At 32.6% G+C, this 24,940-nt stretch overlaps 1 protein-coding gene across 1 annotated transcript; it reads left to right on the top strand.

Annotated features, from left to right (window-relative positions):
* Positions 1 to 933: 933 nt before the first annotated feature.
* Positions 934 to 11,949, top strand: LOC140442023 (uncharacterized). The gene is made up of 3 exons (XM_072533059.1): positions 934 to 1,088; positions 4,750 to 5,512; positions 10,983 to 11,949. Exons 2-3 carry the CDS (start codon positions 4,754 to 4,756, stop codon positions 11,445 to 11,447), a joined length of 1,224 nt encoding a protein of 407 aa, XP_072389160.1. The 5' UTR covers positions 934 to 1,088; positions 4,750 to 4,753; the 3' UTR covers positions 11,448 to 11,949.
* The last annotated feature ends 12,991 nt before the right edge of the window (positions 11,950 to 24,940 follow it).

The raw sequence follows: 24,940 nt of genomic DNA, 5'->3' as shown, positions 1-24,940 counted from the left end.
CAGCACTCTCGCGCTCATACTTCTGGTTAACTAATTTTTGTGTTTGAGGGATGTTTGGTCATTTTAATTTGTCTAACTGATTAAATATAACTTTATTATAGTTCCATTAATAACATATTTAAAAATCAGACATGTAAAAGTAAGTAAAGTTCATTTAATTTTAGTGGAGCTTTAAAGCGTCTGACAAAAGTTCTGGTCCATGACAAATAATATTCTACAGAATATGTATAAAAATAAGTTATGAAAATTTAAGTTAAATAGCTCTTATTTTTAGTTACCTTTCTCACCTGGTAACTGCCCAGGTGTCACTCAGTAAGTTTCTTAAATACGCAGGTATTCAAAGCACGCGAGCCGCTACTGAGACTCTAAGGTTTCATCTGTGTGAAAATAAGTTGTCTGATCGCTCTGGGATCTTGGACTAATAGCATTATTCTATTATATTATACCTACAGTACGTACCATTTTGCCTACGTAAACACTTAAACGTTTCGATCAACAATAACTACTATTAAATACTTAATCTAAGATTCCTTTATAAATATTCAGAAATGTGTTTAATTGAAAGAAATTATAAAGAGCAAGTTATATTTTAGTACAATTTAAAGAAAATGAAACTACGTATACATCATATCACGTAAGATAAGATAATCTTTACTAAATTCCGTATCGTTGCGTAAGTTCGCTATCACTTGTTTTCTTTTGGCTAAAAATCGAACGATGTATATATTATAATATTCAATTTTATGAAGATTTTAATATTTTAGATGATAAATTTCCATTATTTTACATTTTGTTTTTCAAATTTTCTTTTTACAATATTGGTACATCTATTTCTTGTTTATTGTGTTACAAAAACTATGTTTTCGATTATTTTCGAGATACCCATTGTTTAAAAGACAAAAATATTTAATCAAAACTACTCAGTTCGAATCATTGAATCGTGGCAGCACTGGTTGAGAGATAAATGATCAAGGCCACGGCCGGTATCTGATATATGTATATGATAACTATGTTAAGAGTTTGTTTGTATTAATAGTGAAGTGTTAATGACAGTACAAATCGTAATTTGCAACAGCTCATAGTAAAGTGTAAGTTAAATTATATTGCATTCTAAACTATTATAAATTAAATGTTTTTGAGTATACACACAATATATTATAAATATTCGAATTTGTACCTGACATAAACATTGACTGAAGCTTTAATTTTAATTTTAAAATTATAATAGTTTATATTTATTTTGAATACTCACTGGTAATTAAATAATACTCTTGACCGTATTATATATATATATATATATATATATATATATATATATATATATATATATATATATATATATATATATTGTTATGTTTCTTCTTTCCCAACAAAAGAAAAATAAATAAAAAAATCCATCGAAATAAAATTTTAAGATATCAATATAAACAAATTGTATATAGTAATTTAAGATAAGATTTAGTGTAGATAGGGATAGAAACGACCTTTTTCCGTTTCAAACAAAATTATCAAAAAACCTTTGTTTAGAATTAGAAGACATTTTACCTGTAAGTTAATCTTTTCATTGTTTGTATAATCGAGTATTAAATGACCATATTCTAATCTTTTGAAATATGTATAAATTGTGTATTGACAAAACCAATTTTAAAGTAAGCTATTTAGTTTTTCTCTGAAACCGAAATTGGGCTTTTCCAAAATCATGATAAACACAATTTGAGCTTTTGATTGGAAGGTCGTTTTTAAATGGGAATTTGTGAGCCGATCATGAGAACCGGAGAAGTCAGTTATAATTTGGTAATCGAAGGAAACAGTCGTTTGTCTCAAGATAGAGTGTGGTTCGTGAGTTGGATACCGGCATTGTGTAAAGATTTGAATAGTTTTTGCAGAAGGAGATAGCAAGTAGATTGAAAGAGGTCCTTGTATCTACCGTTGGCATTTTGTGAAGATTTGTGAAAGTAGTTTTACGGCATCAAGTTGACAAAAGGAGGTCCTTGTGTCATTAATAAGTAGTTGAGTTTTTGGAGAAGTGCATCAGGTGTTTTTGGTTAGTGCAGCAGGTTTGCAGAGACGCTAGGAAGGAGCCTAGGTGCCAAAAAGGAGAGATCACATCGTTGAGGAGACTGAATTTTTCTGGGTATGTTCCAACATACAACTCAATAAGAAAATAAGCTGTAAGTGTTTTGTACAATTGAATTTTATAGCTGTGAAGGATCGGTTTGATATCATGGTCATTAGCATTCAAATTTAAGAACTGAGGTTTTGTTAGGCTAATTAAAAGTTTAAAGTTTTGTTGTTTCTTTTTTCAACTAAAGAAAAATTTAAGTAAAATTGGTTTTAACTTAATATAAATGTATGTAGATTTAAAATCTTATTATTATAAAAATTTGATTTATTTTCTTGTATGCTGATTGATAAGATAACGACAGAATTTGATAATTGTTTTATTCGTTCATATAAAATAAAGAAACGTAAATTTTTGTAATATAATATATTTTTTATTCTTATCCTTCTTCTCTATCCCGATAAAAGACAACTAGAAAATCTTTGAATCCATCGAACACAGGTAATATAAGGAGTTTATTTTACTTTTGATAACAAATAAGTAATATTTTTTTATTGGCTCTGTAAACTAAGATTAAAGTCAAAATAAACAATCATAACAATATATATATATATATATATATATATATATATATATATATATATATATATATATATATATATATATATATTGTTATGATATGTAAAATCAAGAAAATATTGGTTTGTTTAAAAATATTTCAAAGTTCAAAAACAGTAAAATAATTCAGATAAGTAGGATAATATCCAACAAACATTTCGGAGAAGGAAAGTTATTAAATCTTTGAATTACCTGTACCAAACAAAATGTAAGCTTTGCATCAATCATTTCTTTGTTATACTTCAGTTGACCCGCATAAGTTTAAGTGAAACAAAAGACAAATTGAAACGGGTTTTTACAAATACATTAGTGTAGTGATTAAAGACAATAGAGGATTATAGAAAGAGGTTTTTGTTAGTTTTTAAGATTTATAGAAAAATAGTATTTGTAAATAAGTTTTAGGAAATTTATAATTATAGGTAAAAATTTGTTTGTTATCGAAATGAAGAAATGGGGGAATTGTGACGAGTTGTGATTGGCGGAGATTGAAAAAGGTGGGATAAGTGTGTGGGAGAAAGTTTAGCGAGATTGAGGAGAGAAAAAAGATATAGGGGAGTTGGTTTCCAAGTCTGTACGAGGAACAGGGATTGTTCTCTGGCGGTTCCTGAAATGTAGCAAGCAGTAGTGTGGAATGTTAGTGAGTTTTTGTGGAGTTAGTGTATCTGACAGGAGCTGAAGCAGCAAAATATTGTAAGTCATATTTCTCTACTTATATTCCAAGAGTCACTGTTCAGGCCAACGAGAGATTCAGTTTATCGTAAAGAAAAGATATTCCAAGAGTCATTTTTCACTCGGGCCAACGAGAGATTCAGTTTATCGAGAGGAGAAAAGGCTATCATAATTTGAATGATTTGTGCTTTTGAAGGAGATCATTAAGGACGATATACTTGCAACAATCTGTGTAAGATTGCTGATTACATAGGGAGCGGTTGAGAGGAGATAATACAGTCTATAAGGAACAAGGATTTGGACCACTCATCATCAGAGAGAGATATTTTGTTTTCTGCAGTTTTTTTCTTATATTGATAACACAATTTTTACACTTAATTTAGAAAGGATATAAATATTTTGATTAGGAGAGTTAGAATAGTTCGGAATTTTGAGATTTCAATTAATATTGTTTGTACCATTAATTTTGGTTGTTCACGTACGTAGAACAAAATTTTTGAGAATCATTATATGAGATTTGTTTATTGAAAACTTTTGAGTGTGAATTATTTCATTATTTTTATTTCAATATATAGTGTTAGATCATATGTGTTTTTTATTATTCCGGTATTCTCTGGACCTTACCTTTCACATGTAACAGCATAGATATTGAAGCACGAATTTAACCCTGAGATAAAAGAATTAAAAATTGTGATAGAGTCATAATCATATCATTTGAATAATTTTAATTAATCAAAAAAATTAATTAGCTAATTATTGCTTGGCGCACCAAGACTTTAAATATCACAATAATATATATAAATATGTAATTATTAACATCTATTAACATCTATTAACATCTATTAACATCTATTATTAACATCTATTAACATCTTTATCAGCGTCTGTTATACCTTGCATTTATAGAAGGTTCAGATTAAGGCAGTTATCTGAATTGTGTTTCGAAACTATTTTACGGATTTAATATCAGATGTCGCTATTGCGTCCGTTTCGAAGCCATTTTATCGTTGCTTCCCAAAGACAGGAAAAGATTAATTTTCACGTTGAGAAAGCCTATGAATAACTGTTCTGATGAGCTTTATTAAAGCGAAATACGTATCAACAGATACATAGACTATTTTTGCGTGAAAGGAAATCTTGACTGTCTTTTTAATTTTATATATATATATATATATATATATATATATATATATATATATATATATATATATATATATATATATATATATGTATTGTTGATTGCTTTTTTTTATTGCTTTGCTTTTTTTTTATTCAAAGAAATAAATAATTAAATTAAATTAAATTTATAAGTTATTTCTAGTTTATTACCCCATGAAACAAAGCCCAAAAATAATTATATATATATAATTATTTTAAATAATAATTAAATTTTGTTTTAGAAATATGGATATAATATTACCAGTATTAAAAGAAATATTTTATTCCGAAAATCTGAAATTTTTCGATGTTCAAATTGACGAAAACTCCAATAAATCAATTCATATGGGTTCAAATTTGCTATTTGCCAAAGTGAGTATTGTAGATGAACATGAAAAGGCACAAGAAATTCCCTTAGCAATAAAAGTTGGAAAAAGTAAACTAGATGCCAGTACGGTTGCTAATGGATGTCGCGAGTCAACATTTTTTAGAGAAATTGTACCTCTTTTCGACAACTTGCAGGCCGAATTGAAGATTAAAAATAAATTTTGTAAGATACCAAAATGTTACAAAACTTTAATCAAAGATGGATATGAAATAATTGTTTTGGAAAATCTTTCATTTTCTGGCTGGAGCGCACTTGATTTAACTGAAATGATAAATCCGGAAGGGCAAGAGGTCATTGCAAAACACGTAGCTCAGTATCATGCACTTTCTTTTGCTCTGAGACATTTACATAAAGAAATATTTGACGAACACACTAAAGATTTTAATATGATAAACAGAGGATTTATAGCAGGGATGATCGATGTATTTCAAGGGATAATGTCCAAGATTGAAAATATTCTAGAAGAATCTAACAAGCAAGAAACGTTATTGAAGTTTAGGAAATTAATGAAAACTGTTAATGGACAAACTATGGTGAAGATTATTGATGATAAGCCGAAAGAAGTTGTCGTTGTCCACGGCGATCTTCAAAGGTTTAACTTCATGTATAAATTTAAGGTAGGAAATCAATAATTATTTCTAAAAAATAATTTACTCGTATAATAAAGAATATCATTTGTATTTTATAATAAACAAAACTTTTATAGTAGTATGTTTTAAATATAACTTTTGGAAGTTTATTGTAATGCAAAGAAATTTAACAAAGACATACCACATTGGAGCCAAAAAGGATATTCCTTTCTACAACAGAGAGTCACGTAAAAAAATCAACAGACAATTTTGATTTGTTTTTTATCTTAACTCTTTTTATTCCCTAGTGTGAAGGATATTTTGCTGTGTGGGTGTCTAAACTTTTTTTTCCATTGTTGTTTTGTTTTCCGATATATTTTCATTTCTGTGTAGTTCGTCTCTCCGATTTTAACCGCTATTACATTTTCATTTAACCAAATTTTTTTTTGGTGGTCGTCTCTTTCTTCTTTTTACATTTTTAGTTTCTAATACTATCTTTGTCGAGACTTCCTCAAATGTCATTTAAACATTGAGACCTTCTTTAATTTTTGTCTTTGGTATGCTATTGTCATTACATTTTTGACTTTAAAACTTAAATTAATATTTCTATTATTTTTACTTCTCTGCTATTCATACATTTACCAATTTTTGCATCTTGTGATTGTCCACTGTAAGGACTATGTGGTCTGCATAGGATAGCGTGGTAGTTTGTATAAGGATAAGTCAGTAATACTCAACAATTGCTTGTAGGGTTTTCCTCCTATTAACACTTCGAAAATCGTTGTCAAATACAAACATTAGTAAATTAAACAAATTTTGTTTTTTTGTTACTTGGTGAAAAATTCTTGAAATTATTTAATTTTAGTTGACTCAGTTATATTTACAATTCAGACATACATTATACATTTTAAAGTAGACGACTTTAAAATGATATTGCCTTTAAAATTAACTTAAGAATATCCGTCAGAAAAAGTCATAGCATGTAATTCGTATTTAAAAAGACAAACACATGCCATGATGACAGTAAAAGCTCCTGTTAGTGATTCCATTATCCTGTTTACCTCCATTATTAGCCGATATATTTATGGAAGATTTTGAAACAAATATTATTTCTAAATAAAATTTAAAACCCACTGTATGGTGGAGATACGTAGATGATGTATTCTCTATATCGCCTCATCGATCAGAGTTGTTGAACACATTCCTGAATTATATAAACAATAAAGAAGAGACAATAAAATTTACCATGGAAAAGGAATATAATAACACACCACTTTTCCTGGATGTTTTAATCTCTAAGAACGATACTGGATATGATACTCAGGTGTATAGAAAACCAACACACAACAACAAATATTCAAATTTCAAATCAAATCACAATATTAATATTAAAAAGGGAATCATCAAATCCTTATATGATAGAGCCAAAGTTACTTGTTCTAACGAAAATTCGTTCTTGGAGGAAAAACAGTTGTTCACATCTGTTTTGTTAAAAAATGATTATCCTTTATCGTTTATAAATAAGGAATTTTCAACAATCGACCGAATAGAACAGAACAACTTAGAACGAGATCCTACAGCATACACAAGTAATAATACGAGGAAAATAACAATACCATACATAAAACGATTATCAGAAAAACATAAAAGGACAGAAAATAAATTCAACATTTCAACAACATTCAAAATAACAAACACATTGAGATCTGTTTTCTCTAAAACCAAACCTAACAATGAACAAGAAAGTACAAAGAATTGCATTTATAAATACCTTGTGAATGCGATCAGTTTTATTTAGGTAAAACATCAAGGCCATTAAATGTTAGAATAAGTGAACATCAACCTTGATTAAAAATAGAGAATTTATTAGATCTTAAATATGTAAACACGCATGGGATAATGAACATAGGGTTCAAAGGAATGATTCAAATATAGTCCTAAAAGAAACCGATGGTAAAAAGGAAAAAATCAAAGAAGCGGCTCTAATTATGCTAAATAAGGCCAATTGTGTAGCAAATTCCTCGGCAGAATGTAGTAGGATCTGGTTACCCATATTAAAAGAGGAAGTTATTAAAAGGAAAATATCAGTATTACTTAGTCGGTAACATATAGAGGATACAAACTAAATGCACAACTAAATACTTACCATGTCGGAATAGTATTATGAGGTTTTTTTTCCTGGTTTTTCCCTCATAATTTACTATGAAATCACTAACAGGAGATTTTTACTGTTATAATGGCATGTGTTTGTCTTTTTAAAGACGAATTACATGCTATGTTTTTTTCTGACTGATATATTACAAGTAAAGTCGTCCCAGTAACGCAACTCAACAGTATTGGCAATATCATTTTAAAGTCGTCTACTTTAAAATGTATAATTGTATGTCTGAATTGTCAATATAAATGAGTCAGATAAAATTAAATTATTTGAAGAATTTTTCACCAAGTAACAAAAAAACCAAATTTGTTTAATTTACTAACGTTTGCTAATTTTTACTACTGTACTTTAACATGCTATAAGAAAATAGCTTCAGAACAATATTTACATCATTGGCGCGAAGAGAAATATTTCAATAAATATTTACTCTACATGAATATTATAACTATCGATTCTTCATTCAATAATGGTAAATCTGTTGGTAATTTTTGCTCAAGCGTCTCATTTGTTGACTATTGTCCAATATATTTAACGCTAACATATTAGGGTAATTCTCTAATCCTTGTAAATATTTTTGTATATGTGAATATTGTTTTATCACTATGTGACACTATCACTTCACATGCAGCTGGTATTTGTAGGTTTTGTAGTATGTCTTTGTTGCTTACAAACCATGGCGCATCAGTTATTGACCTTGTTTTGAAATAAGTCCATGATAGCTAGGTTGAATTTTGTAGCAGTGCCCTAGTAGTTTGTTTTGCAATGTTAACTAAGACTTTCTTCTGAGTAACCCATAAAATATTCTATATGTGTTATCAAGATGTTTTTTTTTCATATTAAAGTTTTCTAGGCGAGTCTCTTGTCCATATCTAAGCCTAAGCACTTAAGAGTATCTACCGTTAGAAGGTAAGCCTTGTTGAGTAATATTTGAGGCGAATCGCTACGGCATTTAGTGAATACTATGTCGCTTGATTTAGATTCAGAGCTGAACAACGGGATCTGGCTGTAGGTACCGCCATTATTGCGGTATCGTCCGAAAATCTAGCTATAATATGTACTTTATTGTCAGTAGACAAATCAGGGGTAAATAGTAGGTAAAGGAACGGCCTAAGAACGCTACCTTGAGAAACGCCTGATTATGACCTTTTTCTTTTAGTGTGGATATGATTTAATTTACATATTAGAGGCTGACACGTAAAGTTTGTAATTTCTTCTTGAATGAGTCTTAGCATTGGCGGATATCTTTAGTTACTCCATATAGAATAATTGGTGGAATTTTATATTTTTTTTTGTTCAGCTTTGTTAGTGCTGTTTATAGTTGTATCTTTATAGATATTGTTGATATAGTTGAAATTTACTTTTAAACTCAATGTTTTTACTTTGATTTCGGGGACGTGCAGATTTTTTCAAACTGTTTGGCCTTTCGTTTTATCTTTTTCGTTGAGATGTCTATGCGATTTGATTTTCTGAAAGTCATTCGGTTCATAGTTACCATCATCATCAGTTGTTTTATGTTTAGTGACCTCTTGATATACTATGTTTCCTATCCCAGTTGTCTGTTTATTTTTATTAGGGGTTGAACTGGTCTCCTGTAATTGTGATGGTTGCAGGTAATAGTTTATCTTGGTTTATGTAAGATTTGTTTCCATTTGTTAAGGGTACTTACTTTAAGTGCATTGCATCTGCTGGTTTTGGATTAACGGCCGCTCCATTGGCTGATGCTGCATAAGTTGATGCTGTATTGGCTAGTGCAGCATGGGCTGCAACTGCATAGGCTCGTAGTGCATAAACTAGTACTACGGGCTTGATTCTTAGGTTGAGCTTGCGCCTATATTTGACTGATCAGGTAGAATAGGATAATTATTTGCAAGTTGTGCTAATGTGACTAAATTATTTGGAACATTTGAGTACACATTTGGTGGATTTAAATTTTCTCCGCTATTGGTACTCTGCACTTTGTACTGAGTGTTTTCATTTCAATCTATTTTATTTTCATAGCAATGTAGTTGAAACAAACGGCGTCAAGGTTCCAAGTCTACTTCCAGAGTGTAGAGACTGCTTAATCAATAAGATAAGATCTAATCAATAAAATTAATAATCTAAAAGTAAGATCTGATATAAATACGAAAAGTTACTTTGGAATTCTTTAAGGACACTATGTCTACGTCTAAATTTGCTACGATTTTTGTTATCTGTCGCCTACTTGTTTTTTTTGTATCCAAGTTCGTTTATTAGGTTATTAAAAATATAATTACTATACTATATTATACTATACTATACTATACTATAATATACGTCCTTCTTCCTATGCCGTCCCCATTAACGGAGGTTGGCGACCACATTTTTAAAAGCTTCTCTGTCTTTTGCAACGTGGAATAATTCGTCTACAGTCATGTTTGTCCAGTCTCGAATATTTCGCAGCCATGACTTCCTCTTTCTACCTATTCCCTTTTTGCCATCGACTCTACCCTGCATGATGACCTGCAGAAGACTATATTTATTATTTCTTAGTATGTGTCCAAGGTATGCAGTCTTGCGTACTTTTATATATATAGTATACTATACTAGTTATGCAGAATTGATCCATCCCACACTAACATAATTTTGAGATAATTAACTTTAAAGAAAATTTAATATATTTGCCCTTTTTAAAAAAATTAAACATTTACTCATCTGTAAATATTACCTTGTGGCAAAAATCTTGATTTTTTAGCTGATGGTTTAAAGCAAATATAAGTCTTGGTTTTTTGCTGCTTGCTTTCTTGGTATACGAGCTTGCTGCAGTTCGGTACCTAAGACGCAATGCTTTAATTCTGCGTCAAGTTGTTGTCTTTCTTCCTGGAAACTGTGTTATAATTCATGCAGTTTTCGCATTTTCAAAAGGATTCTCTTCTAATCTCTCCAAAAGCATAAGATCTTCATGAGCATTAGATATTTTTGGTTTTCCAGAACCTCGCTTTCTTTCGAGAGTTTCTTGCTCTCTCCATCTTTTATTAATATTGAAAACTGTTATTCTGCTTAACTTAAAATAGTTCGCTACGACAGGTATTGACCAACCATCTTCTAATTTCGTTACAATTCTTGCTTTTATTTCTTTGCTAGCATGTGGAGCTATTTTTTGAGGTTGAACAGAATAAGTTATCTGACAAATTTTTAGATTTGGCAGTGACAGTGACAGTTTATAAATAATAAAAGTATTTATCCTTCAAAATACACTGCTCATTTATCTACTAAATACGCTGTAAGAGTCGTATCAGTTTTTTTATCGTAGCTGTACATTTCAACAGGTGAAAAAACTTTTACTATTTAAATCTACAAATATACTTAAACTTTTTGTAAGATGTTCTTTATTATTTTTAGGATAAAAGTTGTGGATCTATATCAGATGCAATGTTGATTGATTTCCAAGTTGCCGGAATACATTCACCCGTTCTAGATTTAACCTATTACTTTTTCACCAGCGTAAACATACCATATAAAGCATCAGACTTTTTAAAATGTTATTATGACCAACTTGCAACATCTTTAAAAGAATTAAGTTGTGATGCAAATAAACTATTTCCCTACTCAACGCTATTAGAACACTGGAACAAATATGCGTTTTATGGTTTTTGCTTTGCAGCCTCGTTTATGAAACTAGGATTTTCTGAAGGCGCCCTTCAAAAATCGTCTAATGGTACGATAGAGACTTTTGAAGAACCTGCAGATATCGGAAAAAACATTAGGGATACAATTCTCAACGCAAAAATTACCAATGATGAGTTGTATAAACTTACGTTAATAAATTTAACTGAAAAATATCTGGAAAGCACAAGTATTCAATAATGTAATTTTTAGTTACTAATTAGTAATTTTAAAAGTAAGATAGTTTTTAGTTTAATACATTTTTAGTATATGTACAACGCCTAAAGTTATTATATTGTTATTAGTGTAACCTTACACATCCCTGTAAACACTTCTTCTTCTTCTTCCTACTTTATAAATAGGCTTAATGCCTGTTTTACTTCGGTTTTTAGCCTCAATAGACTTTTTGCATTGCCCACTAGGTGGATCGAGTAGCTTGGTGGGTGATGTTGCCGGTCCCAACAATACCCCAAGCCCAAAGGAGGAGGGTTGTAGGGTTAGGTTAGCAGCCTGCCATATATAAAAATAAAAAAAGCTCAAAGAACCGCTGACGAGCCTGTAAACACAAAATATAATATTTACACCGGACGGTATAATTGGAACAATTAATAACTATTTTTTTTATGTAATTTTACATATTTGTTTTACCTAATTATGTATATAAATAATAACTTTTAAATAAAGTGTGATATATTTGCTGAAACCTTTTTTTATTTACAACAAATTCGCATCAACCCGAGGGTTATTAGCGTGAAGCAGCTCTTTACAACATTAAATAATAATAAATATTTACAAAATTGAAGCCTAATTGATTTTTATGGTAAAAGGAAACTACTTGTAAAAAGTAGATTCCAATCGACTGCGCTGCTTGGCAGTATCGCTGTAAGTCTACACATATCTACAAGTAAAAAAACACTGGATTTAATAAAAAATCTTAGACTATCTACTCAAGTTACCTTTGAGACGCTTCTCGTATTTTTGCTAGAGAAAAAACTGGACTTTCAAAGTCGACGATCTTTTGAAAGTGAACGAGATTTAACCCTCCTTCCCACGGGTGGGGTCTATCAGTACAACTATAAATGAAATTGCTTAATTTTTTAAATTTTCTTTTGTATTTTTTTACTAGACTTGGTGTACCTTTTAATAGCACTGAATAGTACATTTAAGCATAATTTGGTGAAATTGTATGAATCCCTTCAATCGCTACCTGCAAAAGTATCCTGACAGACCCCACCAGGCGTTTCTTGTTTTGTACTATGGCTTGGTTAATATTGCAGCTATAAATGCATTTATTATATACTGAGATCCAATAATACGAATGCAGAATTTCGTTTTTCTCGTCGATTGTTTCTTTAGGAAGTCTTTAGGAATTGCGTTAGTCCAGAAAAATATGAAAATACGAGCCTTAAATATGCGTATATAGAGAACACCACAGTTACTTGCTGCACAATTTTCTGAAATTGAGCAAATGACGAGGGATGACCCAGCCCCACGAAAACTGGGATGTATAAGTATTATATAAAAAAGAAAAACTAGGCATTTTTGCCAATTGTACAAAAACTGGTTATGTATGGAACATATAAAAGCATTTTGTGCTGATCATGTAGAAAGAAAATTTACATAATTTAACCCCTTCTATTTTCTGTTTCTAATTTTAATTTTGGATGTATCCTTTTTACTTGTATTACTGTAATTCTATAGAATAATAATATTGTCGTCTTTTATATTTTTCTTTTGTATTTTGCCGTTCATGATTTTTTTAATAAACTCTTGTAAAAAAATAATGGTGTTAGTTATTTCGTAGTAAACTATAAAAATATATATTGATAGACATATTATATGTACATTTAGGTAGTACAACGTTACATCAGTAAGTTTCCTTAAAAATGTTAAAAAAAAAATTTTTTTAATAAGAAGAATATTGTTTTAAATTTGGTCCTGATAGACCCCACCCGTGTATTTGTGTCGCAAGAAAGTCACCCGTGGAATGGAGGGTTAACCGCGCTCCCCTCGGTAGATATATTTTTTGAATTTTTAAAAAAGCGCTATACAATACTGGAAAATTTAAATATGTTCGACGGTAGCTCAAAACCCGGTAATAGTTTTAGTAGAAACTCACATAAAGATTCTCCCAAGCTAAACTTTCACGCGAAGGTGTCTGATTCGACTACGAGAACAGGAGCTCCGATGGTAAATATTGTAGTTATTGCAATGAACGATCGAATTCCACATACGTGTGTACAAAATTCTTAAAATTATCGACGCAAGAGCGACATCGATTTGTTAAATCAAAATCTCTTTGTTTTAATTGTCTGTCAAATATGCATATCTTGTCAAGTTGCAAATCCTTGTCTAGATGTCAGTCCTGTGGTAGGAATCATCATTCGCTCATTCATTTAGAAACTAATTCGCCGCGAGTTGGAACTTAGCAAAGGGTTCAAAATGTATCACAAAATAGTCAATCTCTGAGACATAATGGAAACAGAATTAACGTTTCTACTAGAGACGCTCATTTGTCCAATCCTTCTCTAACACAAAATAGTACTTTTCTTACTCAAAATTCGCCCGCTAATTTATTGGTATCAGACACAAATATCGCTAGTAATCAAGTTTGTTCATCTATAGGTACTACTAATTTATCCGCCCTTAGTAAAAATAATTGCCAAATCCTTTTACCTACCTTGAATAATTGAATAATCTTGAATGTACTTTTGCTCAGGCAAAAGTATATTCAAGAACGGGTAAACCATTTTCTATCAAATGAATTTTAGATTCAGGAAGTCAGCAAAGTTTCATATCGAAAGACTTAGCAAATCGATTGCAGTATCTCACTAGAACGCAAAAATTATCCATTTCCGGTCTAGGAAATAATGGCCTTGTTCAATCAAATGAAATTTTAGATATTGTGTTACACTCCAAAATTAATCCTTATCAACAATTTGATGCTTCTTGCTCAGTAATAGATCGAATTACTCAGCGATTACCGCAAATCGCTTTAAACCCTCATGGTTTAAAAATACCCGACCATCTAATACACGAGCTGGCCGATCCTCATTTTTGGGAACCCAGCAATATTGATATATTAATAGGTGCTGATCTTTATTTTAGCATAGTAGAAGGCAACCTTATTTCACTAGGTCATAATCAACCCACGCTTCTAGAAACTGCATTCGGCTATGTAGTTGCAGGGCCAGTTAGTAATTCAAGCCACCAAAAAGGCAATTATCGTGTCCCAACAACACATTCTTTTTTATCTGTTCAAGACGAAATTAATCTAACCGTAGGTTCCGACGGTGGAGAAAAAGATATATGTTCAATTTTGGAAAAATTCTGGGAATTAGAGGAACTTCCCTCGCGATGTTCCCGTTCTGAAGAGGAAGAAATGGCCGACACGCTCTTCGCCGCTACTACTAAAATTTTAGAGTAAGGTCGATATCAAGTTGAAATGATAGATAGCTTACACACTAGAGAAAACATTTTCCAAAGACCATAGTTTTTTCAGAGAATACAAAAAGACAATAGAAGAGTATTTATCCTTAGAACACGCAAATGTCATACCGCTTACACTCACTTATTGTTTAAATGAACATAAATATGTTATCCCTCATAGAGCTGTTATTAAGGAGGGAGTTTCGTCCACTAAATTTCGTGCAGTATTTGATTTTTCCGCAAAATCCAGCTCCGGATCATCTTTGAACGAGTTAACTCTCAAAGGGTTTCAAGTGCAAGACAACCTTTTTGATATATTATGTCGATTTCGGACTTATAAATTTATTTTGATCGCTGACATAAATAAAATGTATCGCATGATAGAAATGTCTCCGCATCATCGATATTTACAAAATATTCTCTGGAGGGACTCACCCTCAGAAGATTTCAAGTGTATTGAATTATCTCGCGTTAGTTTCGATCACAATTGCTCTCCATTTCTAGCTACTAGAGTTATTAAGGACATAGCCCCAAGCTCCACTCGCATCTAAAGCTTTATTAAAGCAAACATATATGGATGATATCCTAGGAGGAACCGATAAGTTTCACGAACTTAGACAGCTTTATTCAGAATTAAATGCTGTTTTAAATAAACACGGATTTTATCTTCACAAGTGGTGCTCGCACGTACCATCTTTTTTGCAAGAAATTTCGCAATTTGATACAGTAGAGTTTGATTTGAGTTTAGAGGAAGCGCCATACAAAATTTTAGGATTAAAATGAAACCCAATAGTAGATACGATAAAAATATCCGCGAATACTTCGATTGACCTGGAACCAATAACTAAGCGACGAGTTCTTAGTTGCATTAGCTCCTGTTATGACCCGCTTGGGATAGTTAATCCCTTAATTGTTAACGGTGAACTACTCATGCAAGAACTTTGGAAACTAAGGGTAAATTAGGATGACCCAATCACCGATCAAGTGATATTTAAAAAATGGAAAACGTTCTTAACTACCCTCGTTAAAGTAAATAATAAAAATCACAAAAATTGATATCCACGGTTTCTGTGATGCAAGCCTAACCGCTTTTGGGGCTTGCATCTATCTTATTGCCCAATATAGTGACAACTCAGTGTCTAGTAATTTAATTACCGCTAAGTCTCGTGTTGCTCCACTCAAAAATAAACTCACTATTCCAAAGTTAGTAAAGAAAAGAGTAACAAATGAAAAGAACGAACGATGGGAACAAGCATGCACAGAGATAGAACGACATATCGGAGGAATGAAAAATTCAGAATCATGGCGAATATTAAAAGCACTTCAACGAAATAAGACAGAAAACCCAGATCGGCAAAATTAGTGAAAACGAGTGGCAAGAATACTACGTAGAACTACTTACAGAAAACCCTCCCCAATTTCAGGAAGAGAATATAGATCATGCAGGAAATGGGGCATACGACCAGATAGAAATAAGCCTGGCAGAAGTTAAGTGAGCAATCAAGACATTGAAGAACAAAAAAGCCAAAGGACCCGGAGGAATATCAAACGAACTAATTAAAAACGGAACGGAAAAGTTATTCCGCATGCTACATAGAATGTTCGAAAGAGAACTAAATGGAGAAGAAATACCTGCGGAATGGACACAAGCATACATCACATCCATACATAAGAAAGGAAACAGGAAAAAATGTGAAAACTATAGAGGAATTAGTATAATATCGTCGGTAGATAGACTTTACGGGAAAATTATTAAGGAAAAACTAGAAACTGAAATAATAGGAAAAATTGGAGAAGACCAAGCAGGGTTCACAGTAGGAAAATCATGCCTAGATCATACGTACACATTAGAACAACTGATAGAGAAGAAAATGGCAAAAGGTAGACCGGTCCATCTGGCCTTTGTTGATCTAAAGAAAGCATATGACTCAATACCTAGAGTCAAATTATGGGAAGCAATGAATGATCTCGGAATCCGACAAACACTAATAAAAGCAGTTAAAGCACTATACAAAGAAAACAAAGTAGCTATTAAATATGAAAATAAAGCCTACAATCCATTTAAGACGACAAAAGGACTTCTACAAGGCTGTGCTACGTCCCCTACTCTGTTTAAAATATTCTTGGAAAAGACACTCAAACCATGAAGGAGAAAGTGCGAAGGAATGGGCATACCAGTAAGAGACGAATACCTATACACCTTAAGTTTTGCCGACGATCAAGTAGTCATCGCACAAGATGAAGAAGATCTCAGCTTTATGCTCAGAAAACTAGAAGAAGAATATAAAAACAACGGAATGGAAATAAACTTAGAGAAAACCGAATACTTAAAAACAGAAAACAAGGATATGAGTAACCCAGAGATAGACGAGGGAAGACAAATAAATGGAACAGATAAATTCAAGTATTTAGGAACCATAATATCGAACCAGGGAACAACAGAAGAAGATATAAACAACAGACTGAGACAAACAAGAAAATGTATAAGACAACTAAACTCAGTGTTGTGGGATAAGAACATTACGATAAAGACAAAAAAGAGAATATATAATACCCTGACAAGAAGTATCCTGACATATGGGTCCGAAAACTGGACAATAAACAAGAGAAATAGAGGTAGAATAAGAGCAGTAGAAATGGAGTTCCTGAGGAGAAGCTGTAGACTTACAAAAAGAGACAGAATTGAAAACGCAGAGATTAAGCGGAGAATGGGAGTGCAATCAGACATAATCGACTATATAGAGGAGAAGAGACTATCCTGGTACGGCCACGTCAGAAGAGCGGACAGAGGACGCTGGATAAACAAAATCACAGAATGGAGCCCGATTGGAAGAAGAAAGAGAGGAAGACCCCGAAGGTCATTCAGAGATGAAATCGACGAGGCTATGGAGAAAAGAACCCTGCGAGATGGAGACTGGAATGACAGGGAAAATTGGAGAAAACAGTTGAGTGAAGGAAGACAGTGAAAACTGTGGAAATCCTTAGTAGTAGTAGTATTCCAAAGTTGGAATTATGTGCAATGGAACTACTTTCCAAAATAATTGCGTAATTAAACTATAAAAAATATAACTCTATTGGCGTTATATAATTAAGACAGTATTAAAATAAATATCTATGTAAATATTTAAAATGCGAACATGTTTATATGCGAACATAATTCTTATTTTAATTGTTACTTTTATAGTTATCATATTGCTAATCTAAAAAGCTCATTTATAGTTCAGTTGAACCTTGATCCGAATTTATAAACGGCATGGACTCCTTTATTCCATTATTCCTTTGATTTTGCCTTAATTTATACTACGAACTATTACATTTAAATTCAAAATTATTTCTAATTTAGTAATATTTTCAACGTTAGTTACAGAACTACTTTTAATAATCTATTTTCAGAAGCAGCAATTGGGACAACATGGCAACGAAACAAGTCGACACAAAAAAAATTAAAACAACTGTTTTCGCTAAACAAATCTAATCCAATTTTCTACGAATCACGACATTCAAAAATTTCCAGCAAGATTCCACTTAAACGAACACCTGAAGTTCAATTTACGCTTTAAGAGGCAAAGTAGATAAGAACGGTTCAACGTAGGCTCCGGCTTTTTTATGTCTATTTTCTAATCAATATGAAATCGAGAACTAAAGTTCAGTAGAAAAGCAGATGTTGAAAGTGATTTAAAAAATGAAAAAAAGCACACTACGTACTTTATTACATATTTATGTCTTTACTCAACAGAATGCTTTAACTAAGTTGCAGTCATTTTTTTATTTATTATCAGTCGCATAAACTGCTAATAGGTACAAGCCACATAAATTACATTAAGGTACATTTAATGAATTAATATAATAGATGAAAAACGTGAGTCTTTTTAAGGACATTTACAATAGTTTTCATGTCATAATTTTTGTCTAATAATGTTTTTAGATCGTCGGAAAGAATATTTTTCGATTTTTTTGCATTAATTGTGCACATTTTAATAAGTGTGTTACACTTAGAGTTGATTTACATCTATCACATACCGGTTGATTCTTTCTACTACTACTACTAAGGATTTCCACAATTTTCATCGTCTTCCTTCACTCAACCGTTTTCTCCAATTTTCCCTGTCATTCCAGTATCCATCTCGCAGGGTTCTTTTCTCCATAGCCTCGTCGATTTCATCTCTGAATGACCTTCGGGGTCTTCCTCTCTTTCTTCTTCCAATCGGGCTCCATTCTGTGATTTTGTTTATCCAGCGTCCTCTGTCCGCTCTTCTGACGTGGCCGTACCAGGATAGTCTCTTCTCGTCTATATAGTCGATTATGTCTGATTGCACTCCCATTCTCCGCTTAATCTCTGCGTTTTCAATTCTGTCTCTTTTTGTAAGTCTACAGTTTCTCCTCAGGAACTCCATTTCTACTGCTCTTATTCTACCTCTATTTCTCTTGTTTATTGTCCAGTTTTCGGACCCATATGTCAGGATACTTCTTGTCAGGGTATTATATATTCTCTTTTTTGTCTTTATCGTAATGTTCTTATCCCACAACACTGAGTTTAGTTGTCTTATACAGTTTCTTGTTTGTCTCAGTCTGTTGTTTATATCTTCTTCTGTTGTTCCCTGGTTCGATATTATGGTTCCTAAATACTTGAATTTATCTGTTCCATTTATTTGTCTTCCCTCGTCTATCTCCAGGTTTCTCATATCCTTGTTTTCTGTTGTTAGGTATTCGGTTTTCTCTAAGTTTATTTCCATTCCGTTGTTTTTATATTCTTCTTCTAGTTTTCTGAGCATAAAGCTGAGATCTTCTTTATCTTGTGCGATGACTACTTGATCGTCGGCAAAACTTAAGGTGTATAGGTATTCGTCTCTTACTGGTATGCCCATTCCTTCGCACTTTCTCCTCCATGGTTTGAGTGTCTTTTCCAAGAATATTTTAAACAGAGTAGGGGACGTAGCACAGCCTTGTAGAAGTCCTTTTGTCGTCTTAAATGGATTGTAGGCTTTATTTCCACATTTAATAGCTACTTTATTTTGTTTGTATAGTGCTTTAACTGCTTTTATTAGTGTTTGTCAGATTCCGAGATCATTCATTGCTTCCCATAATTTGACTTCTTTCTTTCTCTGATTCTTTCCATAAAATAAATATGCATCTGTTTTTCATGCATGAACTAAACGTAATCGATCAATTCTATCCTGGTTGGTCCTGCTTGTGTTTTGCTTCTTGCACGTGTTGTAGATGGTTAAATTTCTTTTAATTTTGATTGAGAGTTATTCCATTCAGTTTGCTACTTAAACTAAATTTTGGATTTAATCACTATTTTAATACCACTAGCAACCACAACCACTAAATGGTTACCGGCTAAACAACATCAGATATGCAGATGACACCATAGTATTTGCGGACAACTTAGAAGACCTACAAGTCCTTATGAACAAAATCACGTATTACAGTCAACACTATGAACTCAATATAAACGTTAAGAAGACAAAGCTTATGATAATTAGCAAGAAAAGAATAACAGAAGGTCAACTCTACGTCAACCAATCCGAATTTCCTGTGTAAATGTCAAACCTAGTGGTTCTTCCATCGGTTAGTATATTTAAATTTTGTGAATTGTTTATCTTTTCTATTATTCGGCCTTTAGCCGAAGTATATTCATGACTATATTTGGTGATGGGATTTGAAGTCACCTAACAATATCCGATCACAACTATATGTTGTGCTGCAGGGTTTGTAATTAAGGATATCTTCTTCTTCAAGTGCCATCTCCGCGGCGGAGGTCGGTAATCATCATAGCTATTCGGACTTTTGAGACGGCTGCTCTGAAAAGTTCATTTGATGTACATCCATACCAATCTCTCAGGTTGCGCAGCCATGACATTCTACGTCTTCCTATGCTTCTCATTCCTTGGATCTTTCCCTGCATAATCAGTTGGAGCAAGGTGTATTTCTCTCTACGTGTAATATGTCCGAGATATTCTAATTTTCTTGTTTTTATTGAATTTAAAATTTCCATTTCTTTGTTCATCCTTCCCAGAACCTCTTTGTTTGTGACGTGTTCTGTCCATGATATTTTCAGAATTCTTCTGTACACCCACAGCTCAAATGATTCCAGTTTTTTCATTGATGTCGCATTCAAGGTCCAAGATTCCATTCCATAAAATAAAGTCGAAAAAACATAGCACCTCGCCAACCTAACTCTTAGTTCCAGTTTTAAATCCATGGTACATAGAACTCTTCTCATTTTGTTGAAATTTGCTCTAGCCTTTTCTATTCTTATTTTTATCTCCTGATTGTAATCATTTGTGGAGTTAATCATTGTTCCCAGGTATACATATTTGTCCACTTGTTCGACGTTGGTTTCGTTTATTAGAAGATTCTCGTTATTTCTTTGAGTTTTCGATAATCTCATAAATTTCGTCTTCTTGACATTCATTGTTAGACCATACTCTTTTCCATACTCTGCTATTCTGGTCACCAGTCTCTGAAGATTCTTCAATGTTTTCGGCTAAGATCACAGTGTCGTCCGCATATCTAATGTTGTTAATGGGGACTCCATTTACCTTTATTCCAGCTGTTTCACCCTCAAGAGCTTTTTTCAGGACCTCTTCGGAGTAGGCATTGAAAAGAATTGGCGACAATACGCATCCCTGTCTTACTCCACATCTAATTTCAATTTCTTCTGACAGCTGTTCGTTAACACGTACTTTTGCTTGCTGTTTATAGTATAAATTTGATATGATCCTGAGATCGTTGTAGTCAATCTTCTTTGATTTCAGGACATTCATTAAATGTTTATGTCGTACTTTATCGAATGCTTTATTACAGTCAATAAAACATGCGTATATATCTTGATTGACGTCCAGGCATCTTTGTATTAGTATATTAAGTAAAAAAAGAGATTCACGTGTTCCTAGGCCTTTGCGAGGCGAGAGAATTAAGGATATAAATGTGTGTAAATCATTATCTATATCTAAGAACGGTGTTTGTTGTAGGTCAGTGATATTCGCTTCTATCATTTCACTATATTTATCCCAGTTAGCGTTATTTAGATTCCATTTAGTAGTAAAGTTATTTATTTTTGTATAAGATGACTAATAAGAGATTCTGATGGGAGAGTGATCACTACCATACAGATAAGGAATAACATTTTTTGTTAATATTGGTGTTATAGTTGATTCACATATAGATAAATCGATTGCTGTCGAATTTCCTGTGTGAATGTCAAACCTGTGGTTCTTCCATCGTTTAGTATATTTAGATTTTGTGAATTGATTATCTTTTCTATTAGCCTTTAGCCGAAGTATATTCATGACTCTATTTGGTGATGGGATTTGAAGTTACCTAACAATATCCGAGAAGTTGTAATTTAATTGATCACTTGTTGTTTGGGAAAGTATATACTATTTGTTTTCATATTTTTACATTTAATATTTTTCTGTTACGGTACTGTAATGTGATCTAATTCAATGCTATGTATTCTAACGACTTTGGTAAAATATATTGCTTCCTGTAAAATTGCTAAACTGATTGTCTCATTTATTATGTTATAAGTACGAAGAATTTGACTTCTCTTTTGTATTCTGTGTCACAAATATGCACACACGGGTACGGTTTCGTATTACGGTCTCAATTAACTTAAATTATCGCATTCAAAATCATAATACAATAAGGTGATTTATTGATGTATCCTCTTCCACCCAACGGCCAAAATGTTCTTTTCTGACCTGCAATTTCGACACTTCATCTCAAGACAGCGAACCAAACGGACCTAGTGTGTGTGATAGGTTTTCGCCATCGAGCGTCGGCGGGCGCCCCGACGCGGTACCAACGATATTCCACTGGCTAAGAATACGACTGCAATATTTTAAAGGGTAAGTCTATATTCTTTGTACAAACATCAATAATGAGTAAGACCAGTAAATTTCGTAATTTACTGACAGTTGTGTTTGCTTTTTGTCGCTAATTTATTCACAAACAAAATATCGCATTTTCACTTTATAATTATTTATCTAATATCATTTAACCAGCGACCTCTTAAGTTTTATACAAAACACTTGTGAAATATGATAAATAATGATGATTTTTTGTTTTAAAAACAGGTGTATTTGTTTAGTTTATAACAATAATCGTTTTTAAATTTGGATTTGTTTTTGGTATTTTGTGATAGTGTTTTAAAAAATTGCATTGCCATTTTTGTTTTCACAAATTTTATAGCTGCACTAGTCCAGACGGCATCTGTTTTAAATTAAACAATTTTGTCTTTTTTTGTGGAAATCCTTTAGGATGTACTTTGTATCAATAATCCGAGGCTTCCGTGGTTTTGAGGCCTAATCGTGTTCCTATAAGCTGTATGGTTTTAACGTCTATCAGTAGGGTGCTAGCTTGGCTGTAGACACCATCCTCCTTTATCCGGGCTTATGACCGGCAACATTTCTGTCGGGCTACTCAATTGACCCAACAAAACTGTAGGCGGAGTTATGTTTTTGAGTTTTTTACTCAAAAGTAAATATGGCGCTTCATAAGAGGACAAAGAACAGAGTTAAAGGAACTATTAGAACCAAAACACATAGAAAAGGATACATGGATTGACTATCTAAAAAAGCCATATGCAGAGGACGAACAAGCGATGCTAGAACCGGAAACACCAGAAATTACCACAAACGAAGAACTTAATATAAATGTACTGTAAGTTTGTAAAATACTTGAAAACCTGAAGAACAGAAAAACAGCAATTAAATTCAGGATACCGAATGAATTTCCGAAATACTCTGTTACGCAGAAAACACAATATTGATAGCCCAAGATAAATATAGTCTGCAAAGACTGGTCCACAGATTTAACATAAGAGCAAAAGAATTTAATATAAAAATCTTATCTCAGAGAACTAAAACAGTAGTGGTTAGCAAAGAACCAACCAGATGTAAAATTAAAATTGATGGCATCAGTATTGAACAAGTAGTAAAAATAAAATACCTATGATTTACACTGTCCAGTTAGGCAACCTGTACAATGATGTGAAAGATCAAGTACAAAAAGCAGATAGACTTCCAAGATGCCTTAATAACACTATATGGCGACACAGATACATAAACACTGAGATGAAGTCAAGAATTTATAAAGCCAGTGAAAGACCAATAATGACATACAGTAAAACCTCCGTTAACCGAAATAATTGGGAAGGAGACCATTTCGGATAACAAGAATTTCGGTTAAAAATAAAATTGTTTTTTATAGTATTCTTGGTCAAAGTATAAGTATTAAAAAATACTATGAGCTGATTTCGTAATGTTTTCTAATAAGTAAATACAGAATAAAGTAATAAAATTAAGGAAAATGAACAAGTTTAACATGCATTTGTAAAGAAATCTTTTATTTTCTTTTGCGTTTTTGTTTGACAACGATGTTTTGCAGCTATATCTCTTCATCGGTCATTTGCAGAACGTCATGAGTTTGCCTCATTCGATTGTTCGACGAAACATAAAGCAATCTGAAAAGGACAAATCTTTGTGCAAAGACAACAAAAATTAAGAACCTAATCGTGTCCCTAACTAATTAGGCCTACTGTATAAAGTTCTTACCTCTACGGCATTGAAGGCAGCGCGAGTCGGCGGTCTCGTGCTGCCTGTTGTCTGTTGGGTTGTCATCTTCGTCGTCTAATACGCTCAGGTTGTCTGAATGAAGAACCATATCAATGATGTCCTGGTCGATGAATTCACTTTCTGAGTCATCGGCTGCTAACCACTCACGTATCTCTTCTTGGTTAATTTCTTCACATCCCGGCAAAAATTTTTATTAAAGTTTTAATTTTTTCTGTCGAGAGAGTTACTGTCTAGTATGACTCCGAGGTATTTAGCCTCGTTCGTCCATTCTACAGGGGTGTTTCCTACCGTGATCTCCCTGTCTGGTTTTTTTTTCCTGTGTTTGTACATAACGGCTTGTGTCTTGTCGGGATTTAGCGCAATTTTCCACTTTATACACCATCTTTGGAATATTCAGAGCACTTTGCAGATGATTTGCAGCCAGGTTTGGATCTCTGCTACTGGCTGCTATGGCTGTATCGTCCGCGTACAGACTAACCAGTGTTCTGGGGTCTGTCGGAGTGTCAGCAGTGTAGATAGTGTACAGGTAAGGCGACAGCACCGCCCCCTGAGGCACACCCGTCTCCAGAGTCCCGAGCTCAGATAGTGTTGGTCCTATCTTAACTCTGAACCTTGTGTTGGCCAGGTATGACTCAAGAAGACATGTCATCGCCTCACTGTAACCTAGGTTACTCATTTTGT

Source organism: Diabrotica undecimpunctata, chromosome 5, assembly GCF_040954645.1.
Source record: "Diabrotica undecimpunctata isolate CICGRU chromosome 5, icDiaUnde3, whole genome shotgun sequence".
In the NCBI taxonomy this organism is placed as follows: Eukaryota; Metazoa; Arthropoda; class Insecta; order Coleoptera; family Chrysomelidae; genus Diabrotica; species Diabrotica undecimpunctata.
The sequence above is the reverse complement of the archived record's forward strand: the minus strand, read 5'-3'. Positions and strand labels throughout refer to the sequence as shown.